At 43.0% G+C, this 26,524-nt stretch overlaps 1 protein-coding gene across 1 annotated transcript in view; it reads right to left on the minus strand.

The window, feature by feature from the left end:
- Positions 1-26,524, minus strand: part of LOC141171112 (uncharacterized) — a 425,073-nt gene that overhangs the window by 249,409 nt on the left and 149,140 nt on the right. Inside the window, exon 3 of the mRNA XM_073655195.1 lies at positions 8,808-8,920. Coding sequence (XP_073511296.1) covers positions 8,808-8,920 — 113 coding nt within the window. The remainder of the gene's footprint in view (positions 1-8,807; positions 8,921-26,524) is intronic.

Raw genomic sequence — 26,524 nt, forward strand, 5'->3', positions numbered from 1 at the left:
TGTTTATCCATAATGGTTTCTTTTTATTCCTGGACATTTTATTACCAGAGGGTATACATTTTCGACAATATTCCAGTAGTATTTCCTTAAACATGACCCATTTACGTTCAGTATCCCCAGGTACCATGACATGGTCCCAGTCTACACGATTAGGCTCCTCCTTTAATTTGTCGAAATCAGCTTTCCTAAAGTTCCATGTTTTTTTAATTTCCTTTTTGAAATGTTTTATTGAATATTACATTGAAACTTACCATATTATGGTCACTGTTTCCCAAATGCTCCCGGACCTGTATATCTGAAACAGTATCTGGTCTATTTGACAGAACCAAATCTAGCAGATTACCTCCCTTGCTTAGTTCATCAACCAGCTGAGAGAGGTAAGTGTCCTGAACTGTGGATAAGAACGTGCAGATTTTAGCACAACTGGACGATTCTATGTCCCATTGGATATCTGGATAGTTAAAATCCCCCATAATAAGGACCCTATTATTATTTGTTGCCTTTTTAATTTGTTCTAGCATTTTGTCCTCTACCAGTTCAGCTATATTAGGAGGCTTGTAACAAACTCCAATTAAAAGCTTTCCATTATGGCCATCCCCCATGGCCATGTACATTAACCCAGACTGACTCAACATTGTTGCAGCTCCCCCCAATGTTGTCATTGACCACAGGTTTTAAGTTGGATCTTAAGAAAATACACACACCCCACCTTTTTTGTCTTTCCTATCCTTTCTAAATGTAGTGTTTCCCTCCATGTTTGTCACCCAGTCATGGCTTTCATCCAGCCAGATTTCTGTAATACCCACCACATCATATTCTGTGACCGAAATGAGAGTCTCCAGTTCAGCCATTTTGTTTGCGAGACTTCTTGCATTTGCCAGCAAACATTTAATACCATTAGCACATTTGTTACTCCTATTCAGCTCCCTACTACCCTTGCGTATCCCAGCCCCCCCTAGATCCTCTATAACCCCTGCTGTCCCACTCTCTGTGTCTACTCTATCTATTCCTTTATTAGCACGAATACTCTCCCTCCCCCAGATCCTAGTTTAAAAGCTGACCATTTTTCCCCCAGCATAGCTGCACCCTCCCCATTGAGATGCAGCCCGTCCCTACTGTAGAGCCTGTAGCCAACAGCGAAGTCGGCCCAGTTCTCCATGAACCCAAACCCTTCCTTCATGCTTGGCCACTGAATCACTTTCACCCAGTTCTTCAGAAATGCAACAAATGTGGGTTTTAAATCATTGTCATGTTGGAAAAGTACACGTCTACTCAGGGCACAGAGTGATTGTAGTATCTTCTCTTTCAAGATAGAACAGTACATCTGTGAATTCATGATACCATCAGTGAATTGTAGCTCCCCGACACCAGAAGCAGTCATGCAGCTCCACATAAGGACACTGCCACCACCATGTTTCACTGTTTTGAAGCCATTAGTTCCAAAAAACTGGTCTCATCACTCCAAAGTATAGAGTCCGAGTAGTCTTCATATTTTTCAGCATGGGCCCTGACAAATTATAGGCAGGCTTTTTTGTGCGTGGGCTTTAGGAGAGGTTTCCTTTGTGGATGACACCCATGCATGCCATTCCTCTGCAGTGTACACTGTATTGTGTCACGAGAAACACTCACCCCGGTTTGGCTTTATACTTCTTTAGCTAACTATAGTGAACTTGCATGTCGATTTTCTTCATCCCTTCTCATCAGAAGATACTTCTGTTTAGGTGTTCACTTCTGTGGTCAGCCTGGACGTCTCTATGAGAAGGTTCCAGTTCCATCTTTGTTAAATTGTTATATCTCTTTTGCTAGAGTATTTACACTAATTAGTAAAACTTTGCTGATCTTTTTGCAGCCTTCACCTTTCTTGTGTAAAGAAATTATTTTCTTTCTCAGGTCTTGTGACATTTCCCTTCCATGTGGTGCCATTGCTGACAGCATGAAATGGGAACGAGTTTTCTTTGCCTTTTTATAGTCCACTATGAGCTGGACACCTATTTAATGAATAATTAGACTTACCTGTGGTTGAATTCTTGCTAATTCGAATTTTGTAGTCTAAACTTTAACTGTGCTCCTAAGTCTTTTATTGGGTCTTATTTTTTATGGTCTTGAATGAATTTGTTAAGGAAATTACTTTTTTAAGTGTGCAAGGATACCATTTTGTAATATGGTATCCAATAGAAAATGTTGATTCTGAAAGGAAACAAAAGGTTTTCTGACAAATATGTTGGTGGTGTACTCATTTGTGCTGAGCACTTCATGTACATTACATTACTATAGCTTTATTTTTTACTAGGAACCCATTTCAACTTACTTTTTTCTAACTGGGCAACACTGTCTTTCCTGTCCCACTTAATGCATATTTGTGCAGGTTGATGACTTTGCCATGACTACTGCAAAATTGGATTTACACACCCACTATTTGATGCAATATTTTTTATGTTGTAAAAGTATCTTATTGAATGCTAAGAGTAATGTAGAAAATCTGAAGAGTTTCTGCAGCTTACATTATTGTGGAAAAATAAAATAGTTTCCTTTTTTCACATATATTGCCTGCCATTGTTGGGGAAAGAAATATAGATACTTGTGGCGTACCAGGACGTATCAGAACAGGGGATCAGTAAGGTGAGTATGATTTCTTTAATTGTTTTGCTAATCCAGTCTCACCCTAGAAAAAAATTACTGCCAACTTTTTTTTAATTTAGTTGTTGTCCAGACATTGCAAGTTTATGATATTTTTTTTTATTATACTTCACTATCCTGCTTTGCTTCATTCACTCCCTAATACTAGGCTGTAGTGCTGTTTAGAGATGAGCGGTGTTCGACTAGAACTGTTCGCCAATCTCAAATTCGAGCTGTTTTGGGCGGTGTTCGAGTTGTTCGACGAACCCGAACGATTTGCAAAAAATTCGGCTGTTCGAGGTTATGTTCGATAACTGTTCGTGCACCAAAAGCTTGTCCTGCATGTCTGGCGCTATTTAGAGCACCAATCATGTAGGGATTGTTTGCCACTCAATGTAATGCCACAGCCACGGTGGTTGTGGCATTACAGTGATTGCCCAAATCGATGGGAACAGTGCCAACAGTGAAACATGAAAAGCCGGCAATTCAGCAGCGGCATACACCGGTACCCGACAATTTAGAACCGAAAGAATAGAGCTTCACACATAGATTAGATAGATAGAAACATGTCAGTCACACATATAAGAAGCACAGTGACAGTGTTGCTTACTGTACTTGTCATTTAGTGTAAAGGATTTATCAAAAAAAATAATAGTGTTTTCATGCACCGTCTCTTTAAAAAAGCCGGCCGGCAATTCAGCAGGGGTACCCGACAATTTAGAATAGAAGGAATAGAGAATCACACATAGATTAGATAGATAGAAACATGTCAGCCACATATATACGAAGCACAGTGACAGTGTTGCTTACTGTACTTGTCATTTAGTGTAAAGGATTTATTAAAAAATATAATAGTGTTTTCGTGCACCGTCTCTTTAAAAAAGCCGGCCGGCAATTCAGCATCTTTACCCCACAATTTATAACAGAAAGAATAGAGAATCACACATAGATTAGGTAGATAGAAACATGTCAGTCACATATATATGAAGTACTGTGACAGTGTTGCTTACTGTACTTGTCATTTACTGCAAAGGATTTATTAAAAAAAATAATAGTGTTTTCATGCACCGTCTCTTTAAAAAAGCCGGCCGGCAATTCAGCATCTGTACCCGACAATTTATAACAGAAAGAATAGAGAATCACACATAGATTAGATAGATAGAAACATGTCAGTCACATATATAATAAGTACAGTGATAGTGTTGGTTACTGTACTTGTCATTTAGTATTAAAATAAAGGATTTATTATTAAAAAAATTGGCGTGGGGTTCCCCGTAATTTTAGTCTCTAGCGGAGGTTAAGCAGACAGCTGGGGCAGATGTTTGAAGCCTGGGAAGGGGGTAATACCCACGGAGCTTCCCAGGCTACTAATATCAGCCCCCAGCTGAATACCTAGCCTTTACTAGCTATTAAAATGGAGGACCCCCCCAAAAAAATGACGTGGGGTCCCCCCTAATTTAATAGCTAGCAAAGGCTAGGCAGACAGCTGGGGGCTGATATTAATAGCCCAGGAAGGGAGCCATGAATATTGGCCCCCTCCCAGGCTAGAAACACCAGCCGTCAGCCGCCCCAGAAATGGCGCATCCATAGGATGCGCCAATTCTGGCACTTAGCCTCGCTCTTCCACGCTGCCCTGGTGCGGTGGCAGGGGGTAATAGGGTTGGGGTTGATGTCAGCTTATAATGCCAGCTGACATCAAGCCCAGGTTAGTAATGGAGAGGCGTCTATAAGACACCCCCATTACTAACCCCATAGTCAAAGTTAAAAGAAAACACAAACACCCAGAATAAAGTCCTTTAATTGAAATAAAGACACATTCCTTTATTGTTCTAAATTAAACCATACTTACCGTCACGCCCATTCCAGCTGAAGCCAACGATCTCCTGCAATAAAAGAAAAATAATAAAGCAACCTCATCCTTACCTTTCCATGGTTCCCACGACAGCTTCAGCTCTGCTACATCGAGATGACAGGCTGGACCGCAGCAGAACGCTGCCATCCAGCCTGTCATCCCGCAGACACTGAGAAGCGCAGGCATGCTGTAGCGCTGAGTGCAGGAGAATTTTCCCACGCTGTCAGTGACGTGCATGAGGTGAGCTGAGATCATTGGACATGAATGAGCTCACCTCATGCACGTCACTGACAGCGTGGGAAAATTCTCCTGCACTCAGCGCTTCAGCGTGAGAATTTTCCCACGCTGTCAGTGACGTGCATGAGGTGAGCTCATTCATGTCCAATGAACTCAGCTGACCTCATGTACGTCACTGACAGCGTGGGAGAATTTTCACGCTGAAGTGCTGAGTGCAGGAGAATTCTCCCACGCTGTCAGTGACGCGCATGAGGTGCGCCGAGTTCATTGGACTGAGCTTGTCTCATCTTTATGCCGTCACAGCGAGACACTGAGGAGCGCAAGCATGCCTGCGCTTCTCAGTGTCTGCGGGATGACAGGCTGGATGGCAGCTTTCTGCTGCGGTCCAGCCTGTCATCTCGATGTAGCAGAGCTGGAGCTGTCCTGGGAACCATGGAAAGGTAAGGATGATGTTGCTTTATTATTTTTCTTTTATTGCAGGAGATCATTGGCTTCAGCTGGAATGGGCGTGACGGTAAGTATGGTTTAATTTAGAACAATAAAGAATTCTATGAACGCGCCATTTTATGGGGCGGCTGCGGACTGCAATTTGCAGCGGGTGGGGCCCAGAAAACTTGGGCCTCCCTGCGCTGCGGATTCCAGCTCCCAGCTGCCTAGTTGTACCTGGCTGGGCACAAAAATAGGGCGAAGCCCCACGCATTTTTTTTTAAAATTATTTCATGAAATTCATGGAATAATTAAGAAAAAAAGGGCTTCCCTATATTGTTGTGTCTGGCCAGGTACAAATAGGCAGCTGGTGGTTGGGGGCAGCCCGTTCCTGCCTGCTGTACCTGACTGGACACAAATATAGGGCGAAGCCCCACGTCAATTTTTTTTTAAATTATTTCAGGAAATTCATGAAATAATGAAAAAAAAATTGATGTGGGGCTTCGCCCTATATTTGTGTCCAGTCAGGTACAGCAGGCAGGAACGGGCTGCTCCCAACCACCAGCTGCCTATTTGTACCTAGCCGGACACAACAATATAGGGAAGCCCTTTTTTTCTTAATTATTCCATGAATTTCATGAATTTAAAAAAAAAATACGTGGAGCTTCGCCCTATTTTTGTGTCCAGCCAGGTACAACTAGGCAGCTGGGGGCTGGAATCTGCAGCGCAGGGAGGCCCAAGCTTTCTGGGCCCCACCCGCTGCAAATTGCAGTCCGCAGCCGCCCCGGAAAATGACGCGTTCATGGAAGCGCCATCTTCTGGCGCTGTACCCAACTCATCCAGGGCCCTGGTGCGGTGGCTCACTGGGTAATAAAGGGGTTAAGGCCAGCTTGGCATTATCAGCTGGCCCTAAGCCCGAAATTCATGGGGTCACGCCAATATTAGACATGACCACCATGAATTTCTAGTAAAGTATTTAAAAAAAACACAAACACCCAGAAAAAAGTCCTTTAATTGAAATAAACACACAATTCTTTATTGTTCTAAATTAAACCATACTTACCGTCACGCCCATTCCAGCTGAAGCCAATGATCTCCTGCAATAAAAGTAAAATAATAAAGCAACATCATGCTTACCTTTCCATGGCTCCCACGACAGCTTCAGCTCTGCTACATCGAGATGACAGGCTGGACCGCAGCAGAACGCTGCCATCCAGCCTGTCATCCCGCAGACACTGAGAAGCGCAGGCATGCTTGCGCTACTCAGTGTCTGGCTGTGACGGCATCCAGATGAGCCGAGGTCATGTCCAATGAACTCGGCTCACCTCATGCACGTCACTGACAGCGTGGGAAAATTCTCACGCTGAAGCGCTGAGTGCAGGAGAATTTTCCCACGCTGTCAGTGACGTGCATGAGGTGAGCCGAGTTCATTGGACATGAACTCGGCTCATCTGGATGCCGTCACAGAGAGACACTGAGGAGCGCAAGCATGCCTGCGCTTCTCAGTGTCTGCGGGATGACAGGCTGGATGGCAGCGTTCTGCTGCGGTCCAGCCTGTCATCTCGATGTAGCAGAGCTGAAGCTGTCCTGGGAACCATGGAAAGGTAAGGATGAGGTTGCTTTATTATTTTTCTTTTATTGCAGGAGATCGTTGGCTTCAGCTGGAATGGGCGTGATGGTAAGTATGGTTTAATTTAGAACAATAAAGAATTGTGTCTTTATTTCAATTAAAGGACTTTATTCTGGGTGTTTGTGTTTTTTTTTTAACTTTGACTATGGGGTTAGTAATGGGGGTGTCTTATAGATGCCTCTCCATTACTAACCTGGGCTTGATGTCAGCTGGCATTATAAGCTGACATCAACCCCAACCCTATTACCCCCTGCCACCGCACCAGGGCAGCGTGGAAGAGCGAGGCTAAGTGCCAGAATTGGCGCATCCTATGGATGCGCCATTTCTGGGGCGGCTGACGGCTGGTGTTTCTAGCCTGGGAGGGGGCCAATATTCATGGCTCCCTTCCTGGGCTATTAATATCAGCCCCCAGCTGTCTGCCTAGCCTTTGCTAGCTATTAAATTAGGGGGGACCCCATGTCATTTTTTTGGGGGGGGTCCTCCATTTTAATAGCTAGTAAAGGCTAGGTATTCAGCTAGGGGCTGATATTAGTAGCCTGGGAAGCTCCGTGGGTATTACCCCCTTCCCAGGCTTCAAACATCTGCCCCAGCTGTCTGCTTAACCTCCGCTAGAGACTAAAATTACGGGGAACCCCACGCCAATTTTTTTTAATAATAAATCCTTTATTTTAATACTAAATGACAAGTACAGTAACCAACACTGTCACTGTACTTCATATATATGTGACTGACATGTTTCTATCTATCTAATCTATGTGTGATGCTCTATTCTTTCTGTTATAAATTGTCGGGTACAGATGCTGAATTGCCGGCCGGCTTTTTTAAAGAGACGGTGCATGAAAACACTATTATTTTTTTTAATAAATCCTTTGCAGTAAATGACAAGTACAGTAAGCAACACTGTCACAGTACTTCATATATATGTGACTGACATGTTTCTATCTATCTAATCTATATGTGAAGCTGTATTCTGTCTGTTATAAATTGTCGGGTACAGATGCTGAATTGCCGGCCGGCTTTTTTAAAGAGACGGTGCACGAAAACACTATTATATTTTTTAATAAATCCTTTACACTAAATGACAAGTACATTAAGCAACACTGTCACCGTACTTCATATATATGTGACTGACATGTTTCTATCTATCTAATCTATGTGTGATGCTCTATTCCTTCATGTCTAAATTGTCGGGTACCGGTGTATGCCGCTGCTGAATTGCCGGCCGGCTTTTTTAAAGAAAGCGTCTTCTGAGCAGTTTGTCAGCTTTTGGACACCTTTGAAGGTGTTTTCTATGTGTTCCTATGTGTTTTTGTTTGCCTGCCATTGGTTTTAACGGTGTTCGACGGTGTTCTAAGGTGTTCGACGAACAGTTCGACGAAAAGTTCCTCGAACATCCCGGTGTTCGACGAACCGAACCGAACCCGAACACTACGGGGGTGGCTCAACACTAGTGCTGTTTCATTATGCAGTTCATGGTCCTTTAGAAGCTCCTTTCATCTGCTGCTCAGCAAGATGAAATCCACTAATTCAAGCAATAAAATTACAAGACTCTTCTTGTCAAAGTCTCTCTGCTCCCTTTCCTGTTCAAAGACAGAGGAATTCCCATACGTTGCTTATTTGAGTATGATGTACTAATGTTGCCGAGCAGAAATTGAAAGGAGCATATATTGGATATTGAAACATCACTGCAGCATAGTAAGGTCCTTTTATTGTCACTGTAACTATAAAACACTACAGAGGTTCGTACTACATCCCCAATGATATGACAATTTTAGAGCATCTATTTTTTTTGTTGAGCTGTTAATATGTTATTTCTGCTAGACATTAAGGAATAAATTGACAACTGGGTGTTACTATTCAAATATTTGCACTGATTTAATATAGTCAGCACGTGGATGTACATCCCCGAACTGATAGCATCCAGGAGGAATAATAACACAACAATTAAGTTCTACGAAAAGATGATCCAAAATTCTTGTATGATGATGTTTGAAGTAGTGACAGGTCCTCTTTAATAACTTTTATCAGTAATATTATTACCCATACCTTATTGCAAACTTCGTCTTTGGTCAAAAAACGACTCCTTTTCACATTACCATTAGGATCGGGATCAAGCATAAGAAATCTGCTCCAGCATCTCTGTACTTCTGGGATGGACACTATAAAAGAAAACATTCATATTAATTTAACGTAGCCAAATTAAACTTCGGTATATACAGTACTGAACATACATACAACACAATATGCCACAATATGCTATCCCACTAGGCTCCTATAGTTGACAAACTTACACCAAAAGCCACACTTTGTATTCTTCAGGTAGAACCTCAAATGGTATGGTAATTATCTATCAATAAATCTACATCATGCTTATATAAGTATTAGAAACATAGAGAGGTAGAGTTGGAAGGGACCTCCAGGGACATCTTGTCCAACCCCCTGCTCAATGCAGGATTCACTAAACCATCTCAGGCAGATGTCTGTCCAGCCTCTGTTTGAAGACTTCCATTGAAGGAGAACTCACCACCTCTCGTGGCAGCCTGTTCCACTCATTGATCACCCTCACTGTCAAATTTTTTTTTCTAATATCTAATCTGTATCTTCTCCCATTCAGTTTCATCCCATTGCTTTTAGTCTTTCTTTGTGCAAATGAGAATAAAGCTGATCCCTCTACAGTGTGACAGCCCTTCAGATATTTGTAGACCGCTATTAAGTCTCCTCTCAGTCTTCTCTTTTGCAAGTTAAACATTCCCGGATCCTTTAACAGTTGCTTGTAGGACATTGTTTACAGACTGGTCACCATTCTGGTTGCTCTTCTCTGAACTTGCTCCAGTTTCTTCTTGTCTTTTTTAAAATGTGGTGCCCAGAACTGGGCACAGTATTCCAGATGAGGTCTGACCAAAGAGGAGTAGAGGGGGATAATTACTTCACATGATCTAGACTGTATGCTTCTGTTAATACATCCCAGAACTGTGTTTGCTCTTTTTGCTGCTGCATCACACTGTTGACTCATGTTCAGTCTACGATCTATTAGTGTATTCAAGTCTTTTTCACATGTGTTGTTGCTTAGCCCTATTCCTCCCATTCTGTATATGTTTTTTTAATTTTTCTTGCCCAGATGTAGGACTTTGCATTTCTCCCTGTTAAAAAACATTCTGTTAGTTGCTGCCCACAGTCCCAGTTTGTTTTTTTCCAGTTTATTGATTGAAAACTACAGCACAATCCTTATGTATTGACTCATGACAACTGCATTTACAGGTCCATCTGTCTAGCTATATGGAACTCTTATGCCTGGTATATGCATGAAACAAAATATTTCTGATGTTTGCATGCATTAATTTTTTGTTTATGTCAACTTGTCTTGTATACCAATAGGCAAGTTTATCTTGGTTGGGTAACAGATACTTGTATGTTAACTAGTGATGAGCGAGCATACTCTCAAGTACTCGGTACTCGTCCGAGCATCTCAGTACTTGAGATGCTCGGAGCTCGCCGAGTACTTGCGAGATGCTCAGGCGGATGCTCGGGTTCCCTCCCTGCATGCTTGGCACTTTTTACAGAGCCAATGAACATGCAGGGATTGCCTGCCACTCACTGTAATGTCGCAGCCATGTTGGTTGTGGCATTATAGTGATTGGCTGGCCACACAGCATCATCAGGTCTATATCAGACCTGGCGCCGCTAGGCTCGTCAGTCTACTCTGCAATCAGACAGTGTAGGGAGAGGTGCTGCTGAGCTAGGGAGAGATTCGCTTGTTTATTAGGTAGTGTAGGTAGAACAGAAGCATATTACACATATCCATCTCAACAAACAGTCCTTCTGAGGACTAATCAATCTGCAGAGATATCAGGCAGGCAGTGTATATAGGCAGGCAGGCAGTGTATATAGCAGACTGCAGTGCATATAGCACTACACTGTGTGCAGAATTATTAGGCAAGTTGTATTTTAGAGGATTATTTTTATTATTGATCAACAACTATGTTCTCAATCAACTGAAAAGACTCATAAATATCCAAGCTTAATATTTTTGGAAGTTGGAGTGGTTGGAGGATATCTGTTTGTGCAGGTAACTATTACTGTGCAGAATTATTAGGCAACTTAATAAAAACCAAATATAATCCCATCTCACTTGTTTATTTTCACCAGGCAAACCAATATCAGTGCACAAAATTTAGAAATAAACATTTCTGACATGCAAAAACAAAAACCAAAAAAATTAGTGATCAATATAGTCACCTTTCTTTATGATGACACTCAACAGCCTTCCATCCATAGATTCTATCAGTTGCTTGATCAACATTGCGTGCAGCAGCCACCACAGCCTCCCAGACACTGTCCCGAGAGGTGTACTGTTTTCTCTCCCTGTAGTTCTCACATTTTATGATGGACCACAGGTTCTCTATGGGGTTCAGATCAGGTGAACAAGGGGGCCATGTCATTATTTTTTCTTCTTTTAGACCTTTACTGGCCAGCCACGCTGTGGAGTAGTTGGATGCATGTGATGGAGCATTGTCTTGCATAAAAATCATGTTTTTCTTGAACGATACCGACTTCTTCCTGTACCACTGCTTGAAGAAGTTGTCTTCCAGAAACTGGCAGTAGGTCTGGGAGTTGAGCTTCACTCCATCCTCAACCCGAAAAGGTCACACAAGTTCATCTTTGATGATACCAGCCCATACCAGTACCCCACCTCCACCTTGCTGGCGTCTGAGTCGGAGTGGAGCTCTCTGCCCTTTATAGATCCAGCCTCTGGCCCATCCATCTGGCCCATCAAGAGTCACTCTCATTTTATCAGTCCATAAAACCTTTGAAAAATCAGTCTTAAGATATTTCTTGGCCCATTCTTGACGTTTTATCTTATGTTTCTTGTTCAAAGGTGGTCGTTTTTCAGCCTTCCTTACCTTGGCCATGTCCCTGAGTGTCGCACACCTTGTGCTTTTTGAAACTCCAGTAACATTGCAGCTCTGAAATATGGCAAAACTGGTGGCGAATGGCATCTTGGCAGCTTCACGCTTGATTTTCCTCAATTCATGGACAGTTATTTTGCGCCTTTTTTGGCCAACAAGCTTCTTGCGACCCTGTTGGCTATTTGCCATGAAATGCTTGATTGTTTGGTGATCACGGTTCAAAAGTTTGGAAATTTCAAGACTGCTGCATCCCTCTGCAAGACATCTCACAATTTTGGACTTTTCAGAGCCCGTCAAACCTCTCTTCTGACCCATTTTGCCAAAGGAAAGGAAGTTGCCTAATAATTAAGCACACCTTATATAGGGTGTTGATGTCATTAGTCAACACCCCTCCTCATTACAGAGATGCACATCACCAGATTTACTTAATTGGTAGTTGGCTCTCAAGCCTATGCAGCTTGGAGTATGACAACATGTATAAAAAGTATCAAAGTGATCAAAATACACATTTGTCTAATAATTCTGCACGCGGTGTAGAGGCTCCATTCCAGTTCTGTCTGCTGCAGCTATTAGACATTTATAGACATAGGCCCAGGTCTCAGGGGCCAGGCATAATTTTTTTGGGATCTTAATCCTCATTATTTGCTTAAAAAGCCATCCAGAGAACACCGTTTATCTGCTCCATTTGCTTGTTGGCAGTGCAGATTACATCTAGGTCCTTTCCATATTAGAGTGCTAAAAATCCAGCTATTTAAAACTGTGGTTTGTTCGTCACACGGATCACATATAATTGTGCTGAAAATATTGCCATTTCTGGCCTCCATTAACATTTTGTTGCAGTGTATCAGTGAAGCTTTTGACACCAGTTTGCTGTTTAAAATAGTTACCTACAGGCCAGGTATTTAAAACTGTGGTTTCTCCGTCACACGGATCACATATAACTTTGCTCCAAATTCAGCCATTTCTGGCCTCCATTTAAATTTTGCTGCAGTATGTCAGTGAACTGATTGACACGAGGTCGGCGCTGTTAAAAATAGTTACCGACTGGCGAGCTATTTAAAACTGTGGTTTGTCCATCACACGGATCACATATAATTGCGCTGAAAATATTGCCATTTCTGGCCTCCATTAAAATTTTGTTGCGGTGTGCCAGTGAAGTTATTGACACCAGTTTGCTGTTAAAAATAGTTACCTACAGGCCGGGTATTTAAAACTGTGTTTTGTCTGTCACACGGATCACATATAACTTCGCTCCAAATTCAGCCATTTGTAGTGAGCATGAAAGATATTGTCCTCCATTTAAAATGGGTAAGGCGCGTGGCAAGGGACGGGGAACTGGACGTGGTGATGATGATAGTGCATGCAGAGGCCGAGGCCGTGGGCAAGTTGAAATTGTGCTACAACAAACACCCACATCTTCTCACCCGACCTTCCTGTCCCAATTCCTAGGGGACCGCAGCACACCACTATTGAACCCAGAGCAGTGTCAAAAAGTTGTTGGTTGGATAGCGGATAATGCTTCCAGTCACTTTGCCACCACCACCACCACCCTGTCTTCCACACTGTCAAGTCTCAGTAGCCATGAGTCTGGACTGCATATTCCTCACCCTGATCCTCCTTCCGCTCACCATGCCGAGTGCCCGGAGACAACTGATCCCACACTTGGACACTCCGAAGAGCGGTTCACTTTTCCATTTATAAATTCGGGCCCCTCGCCCGGTCCACTTGAAGCGGGGCAGGAGGAGATCGCATGTAGCAATCACATGAAGGCGATGGTGGAAGAGTATCACAAGAGGTAGATGATGATGAGACACAATTGTTAGAAAGTCAGGAGGAGGACCAGGGTGCGGAAGTGGAAGACGAGGTGTTGGATGATATAGTAACTGACCCAACCTGGAAGGAGGAAATACAGAGTGAGGACAGCAGCACACAGGGGGAGGGAGGCAGAGCACCCCAACAGGCAGGAAGAAGCAGTGTGGTGGCCGCAGACAGTAGGCAGGCAACCGTTCCCCGTAACACCAACACGAAGGAAGTTGCCAGTACAACTGCTAGGTCTTCCCGAGACTGGTTATTTTTTAAAGACTCTGCCGATAACCCCAAAAAGGCCATTTGCACCACCTGCCAGGCCAGCATCAGCAGGGGTGGGAAAACGACCAGCCTGACCACCACCAGCATGATCAGGCACATGGCAGCAAAGCACCCGACTTTGTGGGCTGAACCCCTTCCGCTGTTGTGCATCCAAGCCAATCCCCTGTCCATGGAGCATGCGAAGATACCTCCATGCGAAGATACCTCCTGCCTTGCACCTGCCGTTGCACACTCTCAAGTAACAGCATCAGGAAGCACGTCCATGTCCTTGTCCCAGCGCAGCATTTGGTTGTCCATACCCCAGTCCTTGGAACGCAAGCACAAATACGAAGCCAACGCCCCACAGGCCACACTACTAAATTCACACATTTCACGACTGCTTGCACTCGAAATGTTGCCTTTTAGGCTCGTGGAGAGGGAAGCATTCCGCAACCTGATGGCGGTAGCCATCCCTTAGTGCTCGTTCCCCAGCCGCCACTATTTCTCCCAGTGTGCCATCTCCGCATTACACAAGCACGTGTCCCAAAACATTAGCCGTGTCCTCAACAACGCAGTTACCAAGAAAGTCCACCTAACCACGGACTAGTGGACAAGTGCTTGTGGGCAGGGACCGTACATCTCTCTGACGGCACACTGGGTTAACATAGTGGAAGCCGGGACCCAGTCGGACTTTGGGACGGGACATGTCCTCCCGACGCCAAGGATTGCGGGCCCTAGGTCAATCAGGGTTGCCCCCACAGTCTACAACTCCTGCACCTCATCCTCCTCAGCCTCTTCCTCCTCTTCAGCATTCATCTCCAAAATGACCACATCAGTTACAAGCTGGAAGCACTGCAGCACTGTCTCGGCCAAGCAGCAACAGGCTGTGCTGAAGCTAATATGCTTAGGTGACAAACCGCACAATGCTGAAGAGTTGTGGACTGCTCAGAAAGAGCAGGCAGATCTGTGGCTGACACCGCTGAACCTACAACCAGACATGGTCGTGTGTGACAATGTCCGGAACCTGGTGGCAGTTCTGCGGCGAGGCGAGCTCACACATGTACCATGCCTGGCCCATGTTCTTAACCTTGTGGTTCAGCGGTTTCTCAAATCCTACCCGGAGCTGCCGGATCTGCTTGTTAAAGTACGCCACCTGTGTGCCCATTTTAGAAAGTCACCTACAGCTTCCGGAGCCCTTGCCGTGTATCAGCAGCGTTTGCAGCTTCCGGCTCACAGACTGGTGTGTGATGTCCTCACGCGTTGGAACTCTACACTGCAGATGTTGGGGAGGATTTGTGAGCAGAAGAGGGCAGTTGTTGAGTACCAGCATCAACAAGGCCGTTGGTATTCAGTTCTGACTCTACACATAAGACCTCAGGAGTGAACATGGATGTCAGACATATGTACCATCCTCCAAAACTTTGAGGACTCCACCAAGATGGTGAGCGGCGATGATGCCATAATTAGTGTCACCATCCCGCTTCTCTGTCTTTTGAAACGCTCTCTGCTCACAATCAAAGAGGATGCATTGCATGCGGATCATGATGAGATGGAGCAAAGAACCATACAGGATGATTACACACAGCCCACCTCATCTCATCCCAACGTGGATTGGGTGACAATGAGGAAGAGGAGGAGGAAGAACAGCAGCTAGTTTCAAGCGCTATAGACGGTACTACCTGCACAACTGTCATACCATCTGTTCAGCGTTTATGGCCTGAGGACAGAGAAGAGGAGGAGGAGGAGAAGAGCATGGTCAGTCGTCCTCTTGGTGAGGACACGGAAGTCTTGCCTGTTAGAAGTCTGGCACGCATAGCTGCCTTTTCCGTGACCCTCGCGTTCTCAAAATTTTGGGTGACAGTCATTACTGGTTGATGACACATCTAGACCCACGCTACAAGGAGAACGTTATATCTCTAATTCCTGAGGTGGACAAGTCTACAAAAATGGGGCAGTACAAGAAGGCCCTTGTTGCAGAATTATTAAAAAAATTCCCATCTGAAAACCCTGGCGGCAGAGGTCACAGTTCATTGGACAGCCAACGACTACAGGCGAGAGAGACACAACTCCAATCCAGCAGAGGCAGGGGAACACTGTCAAAGTTCTGGGAGAATTTTCTCAGCCCATCGCACAGGCCCTGAGGCGCGGGGTACTCTTACAAGGAGTGCAAAGTTTGGGAAGATGCTGAGGGAGTACCTTGCCGACAGTACCAACGTCCTCTGTGATTCCTCCTTGCCTTATAATTATTGGGTATCCAAGCTGGATATGTGGAATGAACTGCCTCTCTACGCCTTGGAGGTCCTGGCCTGCCCTGCCGTAGCATTTTATCAAAGCGGGTTTTTAGTACCGCTGGTGGAATTATAACTGATAAGCGCATCTGCCTGTCAACTGAAAATGCTGACAGGCTGACTCTTATAAAAATGAACAAGGGCTTGACTGGGCCAGACTTCTCAACACCACCGAATGATAGCAGCATAACGTAAACTCAAATCCAGTGTCTTTTTTTGGGAGGTGTATTCCCATGCACCTTTTTATACCCACACATGGGTATACGCTTCCTGATTTGCTCTTGTCCTCCTCCTTCTCCTCATCCTCATCCTCCACCACCATATTACCAAGGTAACCGTGGTCCATGATGCAACACCCACATAATTTTTTTAAGGGGTGTTTATGATGCTCGTCAAAAATTTTTTTTATACAGTATGTTCATGTATACCCTCCAGGGGTAAATGTTTGTCAGCCCATACACTTAGTGCATGGGCATTACAAGTATAGGAGACCCGCTCCTTTCTAATGGGAACATTTTTTTATGAGGCCCTTCTCCATATCTCTTCCAAGGGACATTGGAGTGCCTCCCAATTTTTGGCAGCCCTTGCATTCACTGCATAGGCCAACACTATGGGAGACCCACTTCCTAATAATGGGAAGATTTTTTTTATGAGGCCCTCTACATCTTTTCCAAGGGGCATTGGAGTGCCTCCCAATTTTTGGCAACCTTTGCTTTCACTGCATAGGCCAACACTATGGGAGACTCACTTCATAATAATGGGAACATTTTTTTTCAGGAGGCCCTCCTCTACGTCTCTTCCAAGGGGGATTGGAGTAGGTCCAAATTTTGGGCAGCCCTGCCACTCACTGCATACGCAATAACAGTATAGGAGACCCACTCTTTAGTAATGGGATCAACAAAGCATAGCCGGCTGATGGCTCTCTAAGAATAGTGAGGGCCGACTGCTGGCCCTTTAAGAATAGTAAATGCCGCCTGATGGCCCTTTAAAAATAGGCTTTGTGACTTTCAGAGTCCCTCCTTCATAAATGAAACAGGATGTGTCTGATGATATGTCACACACCACGTGGCCCGATAAGGTTGTAAAATGTTAAAATGACATTTTCCGGTGAATGCATTTGTCATGGTTGAAAGCAATACACAAGTGCAAAAATGCATCAAAAACGCTAGGTGTGAACATAGCCTATAGTATGGAGGAGTATTTTTGTTTTTGGTTATTTATTTTGCCTTATATACAAGTCATTACCCTGGAAAGGATGTTCCTTAACATATTTCCCAGGAAAATCCATTTTGGTTTCGTTTTTGTATGTTTTATTATGAGTTAGTAAAAGTGGCGTAATACTTTGACAACATTGTTGACAGCAGTGACCTGGGAGTCTGAAATGCTTCCAGGGGTCTTCCCCATGCTGTTCCCATGCCAGTTGAGCACTGTTCCCAATCGATTTGGGCAATTTTAGGCCCTCTGCAGACCGCTGGAAGGAGCCACCTGAAAAATGCTTGAGTTTCCCATAGACTTACATTGGGCTCGTTGCTCGGGTTGAGCACCCGCGTATTCCAAGGTGCTCGACCCGAGCAATGAGCACCCGAGCATTTTAGTGCTTGCCCATCACTAATGTACATTGTATTGTACCCTTAAATGATCACTCTCATTTCTACAAACTTTTCCTAAATCAATAGTAGAAACAAATATAAGAAACTTTGTAGTATATCTTATATGCATATTTCTCCACTTATGAGCCACTTCTTCCTCCCCTGCATCCTGAATTAATCATTCACACAGGATTACAGCTAATATCCTTCTAGATTAAGATGAGATGGTCTACCAGTTCATTAAGTGATCAAATTACAGCTTCCTATTGAAGACAATGGAGAGAGAAAGAGGCAAAAAGGAGAGCAAAGTGATATAGAGGCAAAGTGATACACACACATATGGTGTTGCTTTTTCATATGTGTTTTATCTCATGCCAGTGCTGAGCTCACAAATACATCCTGCTTTATAATGTTCTCCATGCTGGTGCTGCTTCTGAACATGTACTATGTAGAGAAAGGAGAGCAGTAATCCTTCATGTCTTTGCATGTACTGTGTGAAACTGACATTGCATGCACTGTGTGAAATGCTAGTATCCACCCACTAGCTCAGAGACAACTGAATACTAGAGATAAAGGGGAAAACTTGTGAAAATACCATGTACAAGTAATATAGTAGACAGAAACAGTATTATTCCGAAAAGTCACCTAAAATGACAAGTATGCTATTAATTTCAGACTGTACTGTTTCTTCAATAGCGTTCACTATTAATTTCAAATGGGCTCTACAAGAAGGCATGTTTAGCACTGCAATGAAAATAGTCATATCAAACAAGAACAGTCCATTGTATATTCACTGCATACTGCTCTCCATGCATGCTTCTTCTTCATATGGGATGGAGCTTGTAGATATGTAGTCACCTTCCAAAATGAAACTTTCTCCCACAACTCTTACTTACGTTTGTGAGATTTTTAAAGAGATAGTGTCAGTCACCTGTCCGTGCTCCTCAGATGTGTTCAAGGTCCAACTTTGGACTTCCTGTTCTTTGTAGTTGAGCCGGTCAGGATGCATGCTATTTAAGGCCTAATCTAAACCATTTTAAATTGGTTGTCCTATACTCAGAAAGCCCCTTCTCAATTTCCATATTCCCCCGTGTAAAATAACAACAGGCTATACTCACCTCTGGTGTCGGTGCCGTTCCAACGGTGTCTGAGCTGGGTCTCGCAGGGCTAGCTTGACATTGTTATGCCATGTGAGCCCTGACCAATCAGTGGCAATTTCACTTTGACTTCCTTCTGACATAACTGACATTTGGAGGAAATCAGAGTGCAGCAGCAGCTCTTACTTCTTCTGGATGTCAGTTTAGTCTAAAGGTAGTGAGAATGAAGTGGCTAATAGCATCCACTGATTGGCTGCAGTGCTCACGTGACATAACAACATGACAAGAGCCCCAGGAGACCTGACGCTGACATCGCTGGAACGGTGCTGGCACCGGAGGTGAGTACAGGCTGTTTCTATTATAGACGGAGGAATCTAATTATTGAGAAGGGGTTGTCTGAGTAGGGGATAACCCATTTAACAGAGCCACACTTTTGCTTTAATTAAAAAGAAAACCCATGAAGAAAATAGAATGTATTTTTGCATTTTTTTCATAATACTTTTTATAACCTAAATGTATTATTCTACAATATATGTTTTTGTGTGTTTTATGTATGTTAATCAGCATATTTTATCACTTAAAGCCCTTTTAGGAAAGATATGTAAAAACTTTGCACACTCTTAAGAGCGTACATCTGGGAACAAGCAGTAAAGAAAGCAATTTTCCAATGAGAAAGATTTATCATATTTTAAGCCAATATATTTTGGGTCTGATCCATTAGCAGCTGCACCTATTGTTAGAATATTTAGTGACTCCCATGAGTACATGAAGATTTCAGATCCAAGAATCTAACCAAACTTTTTTTTACTCCAAAAATATATGCAACGCTGGGCAATTATAGAGTGTTCTGGATAGTGGCCCAGAAATAGCAATGATGTCATATAATCTGTTCGCCTTTAAAGGTAGTAAGTCAAAGACAATAAAAACTTCCATTTTTGAGGAACTTGAATTATTGTATACAAAAAGTCAGCAGTATGTCTAAGATATGCTAAATGGGTAGATGCTTCAGTGACTACAATATTTTATTCCATGTTACAACAGGTATAAATGTTATATTTTTCCCATTTTTTTTGCAGTTGTCTGCAACAATGTATACAATAGTAATCTGCTCTGATTATTTGTTAGTAAGAACACCAGGGAAAAATGCACAGATTCCACTGCTGCCACCAGTTTTTCAGGGATAGCAGCAGGGGTATTGCGCAGATCCCACCGCTGCCACCAATTTTTTCAGGGATAGCAGCAGGGGGAATGGGGCAGATGCCACCGCTACCAACAATTTATCAAGGAGCTGCCTCCAATCGTCAGGACAATTACGCAATTGACTGACGAGTGATGGACGAGTCTGTGGCTGATTTCATTACAAGGGCCAGTTATTGGGGAACTCAGTGAGCGTATGGTATGTACGTCTCTGATTCCAACACATGGAATATATATATATATATATATATATATATATATATATATATATATATACACACACACACACAGGTGCATCTCACTAAATAAGAATATCATCAAAAAGTTAATTTATTTCAGTTCTTCACTACAAAAAGTGAAACTCATGTATTATATAGAGTCATTACAAACAGAGTGATCTATTTTAAGTGTTTATTTCTTTTAATGTTGATGATTATGGCTTACAGCCAGTGAAAACACAAAAGTCATTATCTCAGTAAATTAGAATACTTAATAACAACAGCTTGAAAAATGTTTTTAAAATCCGAAATGTTGGCCTACTGAAATGTATGTTCAGTAAATGCACTCAATACTTGGTCGGGGCTCCTTTTGCATCAATTACCGCATCAATGCAGCGTGGCATGGAGGTGATCAGCCTGTGGCACTGCTGCTATGGAAGCCAAGGTTGCTTTGATTGCAGTCTTCAGCTCGTCTGCATTGTTGGGTCTGGTGTCTCTCATCTTCCTCTTGACAATACCCCATAGATTCTCTATGGGGTTAAGGCCAGGCGAGTTTGCTGGCCAATCAAGCACAGTGATACTGTTGTTTTTAAACCAGGTATTGGTACTTTTGGCAGTGTGGACAGGTGCCAAGTCCTGCTGGAGAATGAAATCTCCATTTCCAAAAAAGCTTGTCGGCAGAGGGAAGCATGAAGTGCTCTAAAATTTCCTGGTAGATGGCTGCGCTGACTTTGGTCTTGATAAAACACAGTGGACCTACACCAGCAGATGACATGGCTCCCCAAACCATCACTGATTGTGGAAACTTCACACTAGACCTCAAGCAGCTTGGATTGTGTGCCTCTCCACTCTTCCTCCAGACTCTGGGACCTTGATTTCCAAATAAAAACAGCTGTTTTTTATTATTTATTTTAATTTACTGAGATAATGACTTTTGTGTTTTCATTGGCTGTAAGCCATAATCTTCAACATTAACAAAAATAAACACTTGAATTAGATCACTCTGTTTGTAATGACTCATTATAATATATGAGTTTCACTTTTTGTATTGAAGAACTGAAATAAATTAACTTTTTGATGATATTCTAATTTAATGAGTTGCACCTGTATAGAGTCATGGACGAAAGTGTTAGCACTGGGAGTATTTCTCCCAGAAAATTATTACAATTACACATGTTTTGTTATACACATGTTTATTTCCTTTGTGCTTATTGGAACAACAGAAAAAAACAAAGAAAGAAAGGAAAATTGGACATAATTTCCCACTAAACCCCCAAAATGGGCTAGACAAAATTGTTGACACCCTCAACTTAATATTTGGTTGCACGCCCCTTGGATTAAATAACTGCAATCAATTGCTTCCTATAACCATCAACAAGCTTCTTACACGTCTCAACTGGAATTTTGGACCACTCTTCTTTTGCAAACTGCTCCAGGTATCTTATATTTGAAGGGTGCCTCCTCCCAACAGCAATTTGCCAAGTCAGAGATTCTTCTTGAACACAATAATTATTATATCACAGGTCCTAAATCTGTGTCTGTATGGGTATGTATAAAAGTGTACTTAGGTGTATGTACATATTTGAATGTGTGGTTTAACTATGCTTAAATATAAATTAGTGTTAGGAGTTTTGCAAATTTACTGCCAAAAAATTGGCAAGACTCACAAGATGTAAGTTATCTCTACCACTTATATTTATAATGCAATAAAAGTGGGACTCCACTGACTGTGAGAACAAGGGTCTTTTGATGCTCAGCACTTTTTAAATCAGTGTAAAAAGTATTGAAGTGAAAGTGGTCAAACTTTTTTCAATAGAGACACTGATTTTCCCAAAGTCTCCTTGCTTTTCTTTCAGCACTTTCACGTTTTAATAGGCTGTCAACCTGCATGGGTTCAGTTTCAGATATGTAAGGACTCTTTATTTCAAAGTCTCACGGATTGGTGGTTTAAACAGGTAAACAAAGGTTAAGGTTACGGGACCAGGTAGAATTCCAGTCTTCTCTTTCATAGTCGGGTGTCTATTCAAATACAATGGTGAATGAAGTCATCAAGATTTGTGGGAGCATCGGCCCGGGCTAGTTCATCTTTAACTGAGTTGGCGAGTCCGTTCTTGAAAAAAGATAATTTTGCAGCATTATTCCATTCAGTATCAATCACCCACCGTCTGAATTCTGTGGTGTACTCTGCAGCAGAGCACTTACCCTGACGTACTTCTATCAGTGTAGCTGAAGCTGTTGCACAACAATTAAGGTCATCAAATACATGGCTCATGGCTGCTAGAAAGGCCTTCAAGTCATCAAGCTTAGCATCGTGAGTTTAAATAAAGGGACTGGCCCAGGTCAAAGTTTTATGTGTCAGTAGCATAATGATACACAGCACTTTTGATCCATCAGTTGGGAAGTGAGCTGGGTGTGCACCGAAGCATAGTTTGAAATGGTTGATAAATCCGTGAAATTTGTCACCATCTCCACCGAACCTGAAAGGTGGGAGTGGAGGGGTGGGTGGAGGGGCCGAAGCTTTGATTTTGTAACTGAAGGATGTGCTCTGCCTGCTGAGCAACAACATTCTACAGATCATTTAGAGCTTGTCCAAACATGTGAACACTATGGGATGTCTGTGTTTCAAATGCTGTGTATTTTGTCTTCAATTTTTGCATGTCTGCATAGATTTTAGTAAGCAAACAGTTCATTTTGTTTAAATGAACCTCCACACTGGCTCCCTCAGCGGATTCCATAGTAAGGCTTGAGTATCCTGTTATGATACTGAACAGCTGGAATCTGATAATTAGAGTAGCACGAGCAGGGTACAAGCGGTGGTAGAAGTTCTTGGATGTAGCAATGGGAGTTGTAGACACAATTTGGAGATGAGTGAGAACAGTCTGTGTAAGACAATTCAGGAGCTGGAGACTGGGACTAGACGACTGCTAGACACAATATTCAAGCAATGAATGAATGTTTCATGTGGCTTTAAGTAGGCCCAAACATGAAGAAGATGACTTCCACAGGTTCATGGTCTGCCACATTGGTAAAGGGCAATTGCAGAAACACAATAACAGCCTCCATTATTAAGGAGTGGAATTGCAGCACAATAAGCAAGGTGAATAACAGCAGCCCCTAGTGGTCAATTTGTAGAAGGACAATAGAATCCTGATTGTGGGGAGTAATAACAACTGTTGTGTGATAAGGCTTTCATCACACTTCAATGAGTTCAAAAAGAATATCCATGCATGTAGGGGGCAAAAATTTCAGTCGACCGTAAATCATGGTGATTTCACTGGTCAGCATTTCCTATGAATTTTCATGGAATACCGTAAGTGTATTTAAATAGTCCTGTGGATGGCAATTTTAGTTGCTACGGAGGTTGGATAGTGATGTGCTGTACTGTTTGTGGCAGCATCATTGATAAGGCCAGCATTAATTGTACTACTAGTGGGGATGGCAGCATCAATTGTATTGAATGAGGATGATGGCGGCATTCATTAAATCAAAGTGGGTGAGTTTCTCTATTACTAGCGACATGTGTGGGTGGTAGAATTAATTCCACATTAATGCTACAGGAGTTGGACAGGGGTCCACAAACATGGGTTGGCTTTAGGAGCTGAGCCCTCTTCCACACGCAGCAGATGCTGGTTATGTTACAGCGCCATAACTTATGTCAGCTGCTGTTATCCATTTAGATGCTGCTGTATTGATGGGTTACCATAGCAGACAGGGGCCTACTGAAGGCCCCATCACTGCCATCTTGGGTACTCCTTTGAAGCTCAGTCAAAAGCTGGGGTCACAAAAATGTATAAAAAAATTGTTACCATTCTTATCCAGGAGAGTGCGAAGATTTTTTTCTCACTTATCATCCGTGTACTGTCCGCACACAGTCCGTATGAAATCTGTTTTGTTTACTCAGTAGTTATTAATCTTTTATTGGACCATTTACAGTTTCCCATCTTACAGAATTGTAATGTATCCGTAAAAATCAGTTGCCATTCTGATGGTCCGTATGACATCCAATTTTTTCTTGCGCCCATCCGATTTTGGAGTCAAATTGCAGCACGCTGCGCTTTTTTTTTTTACTCACTCCGAATACAGCTGAGAAAATATACGCAGATCTGAACTTCCTCTTTAAATAACATTTGGTCCAAGCGAAATCCCTTTTTTTTATCGGATTACACTCGTCCATTTATACCGTCGGGTGATTGAGCCCTCAGACTGATTTTCATAAAAGACCAAGATTTTCACTATATACTGCAATGCTGTTTGTATTGCAATATACACACATGGTCAGAATTGTTGGTACCCCTCGTTTAATGAAAGAAAAACCCACAATGGTCACAGAAATTGAGATTTCATTGTACCCTGCACAGAATCAAGACACCCTGTGCCAGATGCAGCAAAGCAGCCCCAGAACATAACAGAGCCTCTTCCAAGTTTCACAGTAGGGACAGTGTTCTTTTCTTGATATGCTTCATTTTTCCGTCTGTGTACATAGAGCTGATGTGCCTTGCCAAAAACTTCCATTTTTGTGTCATCTGTCCATAGAACATTCTCTAATTCTCCCAGAAGCTTTGTGGCTTTTCAACATGTAGTTTGGCAAATTCCAGTCTGGCTTTTTTATGATTTTTTTTCAACAATGGTGTTCTCCTTGGTCATCTCCCATGAAATCCACTTTGGATCAAACAACCACGGAAGGTGCGATCTTACAATGGTGTTCCTTGAGCTTGAATTTTGTTATGATCTGCAACATGAACTAAGTAAAGATAGGGGAAAGCTGTCCCTACAGTAAGACTAAGCTGAATCCCTACGATGTAGCGGGCTGCCTGTTCCTAGTGAACAGACCCGCCTTCGTCCTTAGCTAGTCTGAACAAAGACCTGTAGAATTAAGGGAGGGGTCCCTAAAAGAACTAAGGACTGGGACAAAAATGGGACACCTCCTAAACAGAAGTTGTTGTAGAAAACAAAAGACAAACTGACAAAAATATACTAGAGGTCCCAGAGGACCAAGCAAACTGACAGAGATAGGCACCGAAGCACCAGGCTAGCAAAACAGTCAAACAACACTGAAGTCCAGCAAAACCAGAAGGGCGGAGCTGGAATATATAGGCAGATGGTCACGTGACCGCAAAACACAAGATAGAAAAAACTAACAGGAGGGTTCTAACAGTACCCCCTCTTTTATGAGGATCCTCCGGATCCTCCAGGCCCAAGCCTATCCGGAAACCTCCTGTGGAAAGCTTTAACAAGCCTAGGAGCAGAGATATCATCCGTCCTTACCGAGGAGTTGTCTTCGGGACCGAAACCCTTCCAGGAGACAAGATACTGTAATCTCCCTCTATGCCATCTAGAATTCAAGATACGCGAAATCTCAAATTCGCCGTCTTCCACCACAGGAGGAATTGTGACAGTGGCGTCCCTATCAGAAACATCAGCCTTTTTCAACAAGGAAACATGAAGCACAGGATTAATCTTCCAGGAAGTAGGGACATCCAACTTAACAGCAGACGGGTTAACAACCTGAAGCACTTTAAATGGACCCACAAACTTGGAACCCAGTTTTTTAGAGGGAATCCTCAACCGCAGGTTCTTCGAGGACAACCAAACCATGTCCCCCACAGTAAACAAAACCTCTTTACGTTTCCTGTCAAAATACTTCTTGGACTTCTTGTTAGCCTCTTGAAGGTTGCTATGTACATTAGTCCAAATTCTCCTCCTCCGGCACCACCGACCCTAATTTGGAGAACGAATCAAAAGACGGATGTCTCCCAGTACAACAAAAAAAAGGAGAACACCCAGCAGAGGAGGATGTATGATTGTTAAGAGCAAATTCTTCGAGAGGCAGAAACTCAGACCACACCTCTTGATTGTCTGCTACAAAACAACGCAAAAACTGTTCAACATCCTGGTTCTTTCTTTCAGTCTGTCCATTAGACTCAGGATGATAACCAGACGAAAATGACAAATGGACTCCCAACCTGTCACAAAAAGCATGCCAAAAGCGAGCCACAAACTGAGGTCCTCTATCAGAAACAATATCTGTGGGAACGCCATGGAGTTTGACAATCTCCTTAACAAACGCCTTAGCGAGTGTCTTGGCGCAGGGCAACTTAATGAATGGAACCAAGTGACACATCTTACTAAAATGGTCCACGACCACCCAGATGACAGTAAAACCCTCGGACACAGGAAGATCAGTAATAAAATCCATTGTGAGATGCGTCCAAGGCGCACTAGGAACTTCCGGAGGGCAAAGCAACCCCGCAGCAGGAGTACGTGAAGCCTTTGACCTAGTACACACAGTACACTGACGCACCCACCTAATGACTTCCTTCTGCCATCCGGGCCACCAAAAGCTGCGACTGATAAGTCTGTTAGTTTCCGAAATTCCTGGATGACCTGCCAACCGAGACTC

Source organism: Phyllobates terribilis, unplaced genomic scaffold (assembly GCF_046119375.1).
Source record: "Phyllobates terribilis strain yellow unplaced genomic scaffold, ASM4611937v1 Scaffold_1__5_contigs__length_1240528914, whole genome shotgun sequence".
NCBI classification, from domain to species: Eukaryota; Metazoa; Chordata; class Amphibia; order Anura; family Dendrobatidae; genus Phyllobates; species Phyllobates terribilis.